Source organism: Oryzias melastigma, linkage group LG14 (assembly GCF_002922805.2).
Source record: "Oryzias melastigma strain HK-1 linkage group LG14, ASM292280v2, whole genome shotgun sequence".
Taxonomy (NCBI): Eukaryota; Metazoa; Chordata; class Actinopteri; order Beloniformes; family Adrianichthyidae; genus Oryzias; species Oryzias melastigma.
The window spans coordinates 16499774-16508523 of NC_050525.1; the positions used below are offsets into that span (position 1 = coordinate 16499774).

Genomic DNA, 8750 nt, shown 5'->3' on the forward strand with positions numbered 1-8750 from the left:
TCAGAAATGATGAAGGAAATCTGTGTATTTTGTAACTCTTTCTGGCTTAAGCAGTGAATCACTGATGTAGAAATAAACATTTTCAGATCATTTGTGGTTATGTGTGTTTTTGCTGCCTGTAAATGTTAATTTTAATTTCAATTTTGTTTATTTCTCCAGGACATTGCACATTAAATTAAATTAATTAAATTTCATCTGTTGTCTGTGAAAAGATATTAAAATTGAATATAAAAGACATAAGGAGGAGAGGCATATTTAAATTCAACCGAATGTGAAGGACAACCCGAACGTTCTCATTTGGTCTCAGTGCTGTGCAGCGTTTGTCTTCATCTCAGGTGAAGTTTGCCTACCCATGGCAGTTGCTGCATCACAAACCCAAGCTTTTTGCAAACATCCGGTTTTCATTTGCTCCTGATCCAACAAAGTTTAAATGAAGAAATACTCTTAATCTTAAATTATTTAATATTTTCTCAATAATTAGAAAAATACCATAAGAACACGTTTAAAACTCCAAAAGCACAATTTTCATTGGAGTGGGTCTTTAAGCTGGTGACATGTGTGTAAAATGTTGTGAAGATTGCTTGAACTAAAGTTTTCTTTTCTTCTATTGTAATGTGAAAATCGACAATCTCACACTTTGCCACAAAATGGCCACCAAACCATAGGACCTGTGGCCATCCCATAATAATTTTAAAGTTTCCCTGAGCACTTGTGTGTCAATTAAAAAAAAAAAAAAAGTGTTTTATGGGCCCCATAAAAGTCTTAACAATAATCTTGATAAGAAGGGGGAAAAAATCTGTTTTATAAAAGCAACATTAAATGTGTTTAGAACTCACAAATGTAAATGTTTATGTTGCTAATAAAGTTATAACAGAAAGGGCACGCCCCCCGACATTCTGTGCTCTCCTCCAAAGGGGCGGGTTCACGCTGTCTTTGCTTGAATGTGATTGGTGGAGGCGGCTCCACACCTGCAGCTTCGGTCTGACTGAGACTCAGAAACCGATGTTAGCCAGGAGGGCACGAGCTCTGGGAGCGTTTGACCCCCCGTTTGACAGCTCCAGAAAGATTAGAAAGCTCGGTAAGTAACTTTTGACTGCCTGTTTAAGATACTGCCGTAAAGCCGTTAATCATGACGTAAAAACCTTATGTTAAAATTAATAAAATGCACTCAAAACAAATAGCTAAAAATTGTCAAAAATTTGGGAATTAAAGTTAAAGTAATGAGGCTACTTTATCAAAACTTGATTCAAAGCAAATGTCGCTCATTGTCATGTTTGTTTAATTCATTTTTATAATTTAGAATTGCACTAGTCTCTAATACAAACATATGTGCAGCATTGGGTGGTAACTTATAACAATATTAAAGTAATGCAAAAGTTTTTAAAAACATATTTACTGTATAACATTAACTGTATAAAAGGAAAATAATATAACTATGGCAGTTCAAGTAAACTTATTTAATCTTTTTGGCAAAGTAGCAGAAATTTCCCCAGAAAATACCAACCTTGAATGAGGTCTTGTGTAAACTTGTTATTTCAAATTTGAAATTATGCATTTTTGAACAAGTACTCGTTATTTTTCTTTCAGATTAACACCTGGGACATCTACTGGAATAGTCTCTGGATTTAGATGGAGGAAGTGCTTGTTTTAAAATCAAGGCCTTATTCTAGTTCTTCACAACAGGAAGTAGCTTCTCCTTTGCCGCTGGATGCTCAGGAAGATCCAGATCTCCAAGCATCTTCGGCACCGATTGATGATGCAGTCGCACCTCCACCTCCACCCCCACCACCCCCTCCACCTCCACTCCCTCCACCTCATATTTCTTTAACTTCTTTTGGCCCCGGCGATGTCCAGAAGCGCTCCATGAAGAAGCTGAACTGGGACACCATTCCCAGCCAGCATGTGGTGGGCAAGCTAAACGTGTGGACATCCAAACGCCCCCAGAGGGACTTGGTGCTGGATATTCGAACGATGGAGGAGTTGTTCTGTCACACGGACAAACAGGCATCCCTGCGCAGTTCAAGACACGCCACCCTGAGAAGGGGTAACAGAATAGACCTTTCACCAGGACCTCAGGTAACTGCCCCTCACAAAGCTCGATTTCCTGTAAGAGGTTTACCTTTTTACTGTTGTGTCAACTTGGAGAAGCACTGAAATCACTGAGGGAACTAGGCTTTCATAGGTTCCAGGTTTTAAGCTGTTAAAAGTGAGGAACTGCTTGTGTAAGTGATATTTTACTCTGCTGTAGCTTCCTCAAAAACAGCTGACTTTTGCCCTCAACATAAATACATTCGTTGGCTCTGAGACACTTATCCTTTGTTTTATTATCTTTTAGGTGAAAATTCTGGACTCCAAGAAAAGTATGAATGTTGGAATCTTCTTAAGACATTTCAAGAGGTAATAATGACACAGTCAAAGCAGTGAGAATGGCAGAAATCCATTTAAATGCAATGAAGAACACAAAGTTGGGAAGTTAAAAATACATGTCTGAGTCAAAGATGAACACCATGCAGAGGTCATTCTAGCTGTGCTAATCATTACCTGATGAGAAGCATCTTATCTGGAGAACACAGCCAAATAAATAATGTTCAAACACAAGTCGGAGATGGTAAAGGAGATTTAATTTAAAACATTTCCTCCTATCTGGGAAAGTCAACTTGTGTAAGTTTCATAAGAAGCTGAAAATTACTTTATATATATATATATATATATATATATATAGTTTTTTTACTACGGTTTTTTTTCTCTTAATTTGTCATTTTTTACATCTTGAATCTTTAAAGTCACATATTTTTTTCTCCCAAATCAGCTGAATCCCATTTAGGGGTTGCTGGAGCCTATCCCAGACACTGTTGGGTAAAGGAGAGGTACAACCTGGACAGGTTCTCGTCAAAGCTTTGACTCAAAAATATATTTATGTCCACTACAAAGCCTCATGACTTGGATTGCATGATTTTTCACTCTGTTCATCTTTTGATCTATTTTAAAAGTCTTCCCAGAGATCTTTTAAAAATGATTATGCCATTTTTAGCCAAAGTCCAAAAATTTTTTTCCTAGGATATAGTTTCTACTGGAGTTCATCAGAAATTTGCCTCCGATTTGTGAGTGCTTCTCCCATTTCCCATCATCCGTCATCTGAATATGAACTGTTTACATGCTAAATATCAACTCTAGCAAGCTTACAGCCCCTCACAAGCTCATGCTAATGTTACTGATGCAACAAAAATGGTGAGCAATATTAGAGATATCCAGCCGTACAGTTTTAAGTCACAGGAAAACAAAGACGCTCATGAATCCATCGGAATAGAGCGGAGCAGAGCATTTATTTCTGCTGATTGTAGATTTTATATCATATTTACAAACTTTTCAAGAAAGTATTTTTTCATTTCAAAAGGATTTGAATAAAAGAAATACTCAGAATTTTGAGCTTAATTTTCTTAATGCATGTCCTCCATCAAAGAAGTGCCACAACAACATGTTAAAAACACCCCAAAACACAATTTTAAGTGTTTAAGGATGTTTATTAACTCTATGCAACTTAGCACAGTTTTATATCATTTTCGAATATTTTATCATATTTGTTTAGCGGTTTCTGTTTTATTGATGTTACATTTAGTCTAAAGTTCAGTCACCCGTTATTTTGAATACCAAATCAGCTCTCCAGAGAGTTTGATACTGAAAGGACGCTTGCTTTATTATCTCAGGGACATGGAAACTGTCAGTGTGCAGAGGCTGACACACACTGCTTGTTAGGTTTTGTTTGAATGTTTTTATGAAGACGAGCACTTTTTTATCCAAGTTTTATTTGTATTAAGGATGCTTTTGACACAACTGTTTTTTCAGGGTTCCCTGGTGTCTTAAAAAGTCTTTTAAAGCACTAGATTTGTGAATTTGGAAATTAAAAAGTCTTCAAAAAGTCTTGAATTTAGATTTTTTTTTCCTCTATGAAACTTTTCCATTTCACACTTCTTGTCGAAACTTTTATTTTTGACTATTATTTTGATGAAATAATGTAAATAAATGGCAGGAGAACTAATTGAATATGCTGAATACTCACCGCTAATATAAAAAAGAAGTGTGCTAAAGTGGCCGACCACAAACAACATGATAAGCAGCTACTGCTTTGATCATAAAATGAGAATAAAATTACAATATCAAAAAAATCGGAAATAGACTAAGAAACTGGTCTCAATTTTTGACATGCATGACCTTAAAAAGTAATACATTTAACTTGAAGAAACTTGTAGGAACCCAGATTTTTTTTTCATCAAGTTTATTTATAAAGCACTTTAATACAGTTAAAATACAACAAAGTGCAGTACATTAAAAGCTAAACACAATAAAAACAGATTCAATAAATAAGTGAATAAAAATATAAAGGCAAAATAATAGAAAGCATAAAGGCAAGGACATAATAAAGGAAAAACATTGTGTATCAACACATAAATCAACAATAACAACAACAGCTTCACAATTGCTGTCATTGTTTTATTGCAGCCAGTGTTGATGAGGTAAAGTTAAACATCCACTTCCTCCAGACTTCTCTATTTAGCTTTTACTAGCTTGGTGCCTCTTATTTTCTTCCTTTTTTTTTAATTGATAAGCCAAATTGTTAATGAATGCTAGTTTTCGAAGCCAAATAAATGTAGCTTTAGGAATAAATTACACAGAGTAACCCCTAAAGCAGTTTTTTTTAATATATATATATATAAACGTTATTGTTCTTGGTTTTAGATTTCACAAAATCACACAGAGACCTCTGAGGCTCATGTAGCACACGTTATAGACACATTATTGCATTTAAAAGCTTTCAGATTCCCTGGTGTTCACATTTCGAACTAATTCTTCTTTTTGACATGGTTTTATCCCAATAATCGGTTCTGGGCGTGCACATGGAAACACACCAAACCACTTACAGAAATGCTGAAGTAACTTTTTTCCTCTTGTGAGATCGGATGATTAAAAGCACTTCTTCACATCTGGAGTTGATTCAACAGTGTGTCACTGTCGCTCTGCTCCTCTGTTTTTCATCAGCTTTTATGAGAAAATCCCGAAAGTTTTATCCGTGTCTATGTATAAGTTATTTTTGCAATTGATGCAAAACGCATTCTGGTAATATATTGTATAATTTGAAAGACAAACTTGCACTCTAATTGTAATTGAAACTTTTTGTCTTTCTAGTTTATGATGATCTCACATTTTTTAAATGAACCATTTGAATTTAAAAACAGAAACTAAAGAGTTTAAATCTCAAAGATACATCCAGTAGAACAGATTTGAAGCTGTGAATGTACAGATGAATTTTTCTAAAATGATCTCATTGGAGCTACCTTTCTGTCTTTAGAGTTAAAAATGTATTTTTTTTATTCCATAGAAAGTTATATTTCTACCTTAAAGAAAACAATATTTAGTGTTTTATGGATTTTTCTGCCATATTCTATGAATACCTCACTGTAAAGGTTTTCAATAAACTCCTGGATCTACAAAGTTCCTTAAACCAACCGCTGATTTACATAACTGTAAAAGATCAACATGCAAGTTATTGTGTTTAGTTCCTCAGAAGGAACTTTTTACACCTACTCTGGACTTTTGTCTCCCTCTTCAGGCCCGTGACTGAAATAGTGGAGGACATCCGTCAGGGAAACTGGCTGCGGTTTGGGGCAGACAAGCTGAAGGAGCTCTGCAAGCTGCTGCCAGAGGAAACTGAGGTATCAGCAACTCTGTTTTCATTTCTAGTTTTTTTTATATGAGTCTCAAACCAAGATTGAATACGGTAAGAATGTTTTGTAGTTCAAAAGTCAGCTATCTTTTTGTCCATAGAAATGTTTCCTAAAGTTACGTCAAATGTGAGAATAAACAAGATAGCCCCTTTTTGACTGAGGGAAGCTGAGCTGTGAGGTCACAAAAACCAGTTCAGCTTTACTTTTGTACAAATTTTGATATAAGAGTGTTTCATTTGAAGACTTGAAGTTTGCAAATGTACTGAAACAGATTTTAGTATACGTATTATTTTTTTTAATATATTTTCAATCTAATTGTGTGTAATTCCCTCTCAGTTTCTCCAGTATTCTGAAAAATACTTTTATGTTCACCTTTTCTCCAACAGTTTGTACATACAGTATTGTCTTTGCTTCTAAAGCAAAAGGAAGACAAAGGGAAGCTTTTTATTAACACTTTTTTTGCAGAATGATGGTAAATCTGCCTCTTCATGCAAAAGAAAAATGATTTAGACTAGTGTTCTTCAACCAGTGTGCCGTGAGAAATTATTCATTTTCACTGATCTAAAAACATTTTCTATCACTAGGAGATCAGCTCTGTTTTCAATCAAATAGGCCCTGATAAAAAACTGAATATTTAGAAATATGAAAGACCATAAAAAACTTTTTTTCTTAGTCTTTATTTTATTCCAATAAAGACTTTTCGATAAGAATGATAGTCACGTGATTTAGCCACAGCTAGCTCCTCCAATCATTCTTTGAGGTTTAATCATGTCATCAGTCTGACCAATTAAAGGTTGTTGACAGGTTGCAACTTGGCTCATAAAGTCTGAGTTCCAACAAAAATAACAGCTAAAGCTTGTGTTTAGCAGTGTAGCTTCCCATGAAATCCAGTTTTAGACCGTGGAAAAAGTGAACAAAATAATGAAATAATGAAGCTCAGACACGCAAGTCTGTCCAGCATTAGAGCCAGTTATTTCACTACATCTCCCAGAATGCATTGGGTTAAAGTGACAGCACTTCTGCACTAAGCTACTAAAATAAAACAATTTTTTCACCCAAAAATAAACATTTTTTTTGTTAAACTTACATTTTGTATTACGACAAAATAAAAAATAGAAAACTTCAAAATGTTCTCTTTTTGTGTTGTTACAATTGAATATATTTTTTTTTGTGTGTTCAAAAAACAAGCATGTTGTGATTATACAATTGTTCAAAAATTACACTTGCTGTGGCACAAACATTTCAAGACATATTTGAAAAAAATAAATCACTCTTGGAAAGAGTATGTTATTGTTTGTTTGTGAGGTCACATAAAATTGCATGTCAGTCTGTTAATAAAGGGAAAAACAAGAACTTTAGCAAATTTTCAACTAGTTAAGGTGAAAATTATTATTAAAAAATGATCCCAACTTTTATTGCAACATTTTAGAAAAACAACCGCAACTATCAAATTTTCTGCCTTCATTTTTACAAAAAATTGTCACGAGATTGTGAGGGGACTGTACCTCAATACGCACTATAGAGTTTGTCCTGTTTTACATATTTGGATGCTGGTGTGCTGCAGAATTTTTGTCAAGGAAAAGGTGTACCTTTGCTTAAAAAAGGTTGAAAAAAACTGATTTAGACACAATTATTCTCATGGATAAAATTAGTTTATAGAAAACCAATTAAAGTCGATGCATAAAGCAGAGTTTGTGGAGTTTTTTTAGATGTCCATGTCGCTCATTCAGGACTGTTTGTGGAATCCCGTTGTGTCCACATGTAGGTGAAACAGCTGCTGTCATTCAGTGGGAAGCTCCGTCTGTTACCTGAAGCTGATCAGTTCATGGTTCAACTCGTTAAAGTACCAAGGTCAGTTTTTCTAATCCAATATTCATGTAATACTTGATAGCATGGCATGCAATACGTGGATGTTTCTGCCATAAGATACTATTATATTACATTATCATCCTCTTTTTGCAATCACCATTGTTTATGCATGCGTTTTAGTTATGAGCAGCGTCTAAAAACCATGATGGTCAGAGAGGAATTCTTTCCTTTCATGGAGGAAGTGAAAGATTCTGTTTCTGTCATGACTAAAGCCGCTCAAGGTAACATTCATTGACATGTCGTTTTTTTACCTTTGAACCTTATATTAAAATCTATTTTCTTCTTCATTTTCATTGCTGTCCCCCAACTTTAGAGTTACTGGACTGTGACGATCTCCACTCAGTCATTCGACTGGTGTTAAAAGCCGGGAATTACATGAATGCTGTTAGTATCGTTCTACCCCAAACTTTTTTTTCTGATCTATTATCTAAAAAATGTTTACATGCTATTTATTTCGTCTTTTTCTCAGGGTAGTTACAGTGCCAATGCCATTGGATTCAGGATGTCTTCCCTCCTGAAACTGGCTGACACCAAGGCCAACAAACCGGGGATGAATCTAATGCATTATGTTGCTAAGGTAACAATGACATCAATCTTTTTTCTATATATTTTTTTTCCTAAGTCATGGGTCTGTAACTTTTTAGAGCCATTCAGGTTGATTTGTCACTGACTAGAGCCTAGTGGAAGCCACAAAGTCTGACTTCACCCTTTAAAAAATGAGACATTGGTTTGCATTTATGTTGATATTATTATGATAAAGAATGTTTTTGCATGAATAAAATTATAATTATTTTTTTTAAATTAATAAAATAGTTAATAACTTTTGACAGAGGTTCACGTGAGTATCTTTCAAAATAAAAGACTCCCTGTAAAATAGGATCGTCTCATTGCAACAAATGTAGTGGTAGATAGTGTGATGTCAGCAGAGCAAATCATAAATAATTAAACTGCACGGTTTGTTTTCATTCATCTAAGAAACTAATATTAAATTTATTGCGTTATTTATGAATTCTGGTTCTTCTTACTGACCTCAAATTGATATTTTTTTTTGTGTGCGTGTAGAAGGCGCTCAATCTTTTTCTTTTCCTTTCGGCTTTTCCCTTCAGGGGTCGCCACAGCGAATCAGTTTCCTCCATCTAAGCCTGTCTTCAGCATCCTCCA

The 8750-nt window shown here is 34.7% G+C and overlaps 1 protein-coding gene across 1 annotated transcript in view; it reads left to right on the forward strand.

Annotated features, from left to right (window-relative positions):
• Positions 1 to 503: 503 nt before the first annotated feature.
• fhdc3 (FH2 domain containing 3) overlaps positions 504 to 8750 on the forward strand; it is a gene marked incomplete in the record, with an annotated part of 10436 nt that continues 2189 nt past the window's right edge. Inside the window, 8 exon segments of the mRNA XM_024261736.2 lie at positions 504 to 1078; positions 1588 to 2076; positions 2336 to 2397; positions 5606 to 5708; positions 7486 to 7571; positions 7710 to 7810; positions 7903 to 7973; positions 8059 to 8166. Coding sequence (XP_024117504.1) covers positions 1630 to 2076; positions 2336 to 2397; positions 5606 to 5708; positions 7486 to 7571; positions 7710 to 7810; positions 7903 to 7973; positions 8059 to 8166 — 978 coding nt within the window.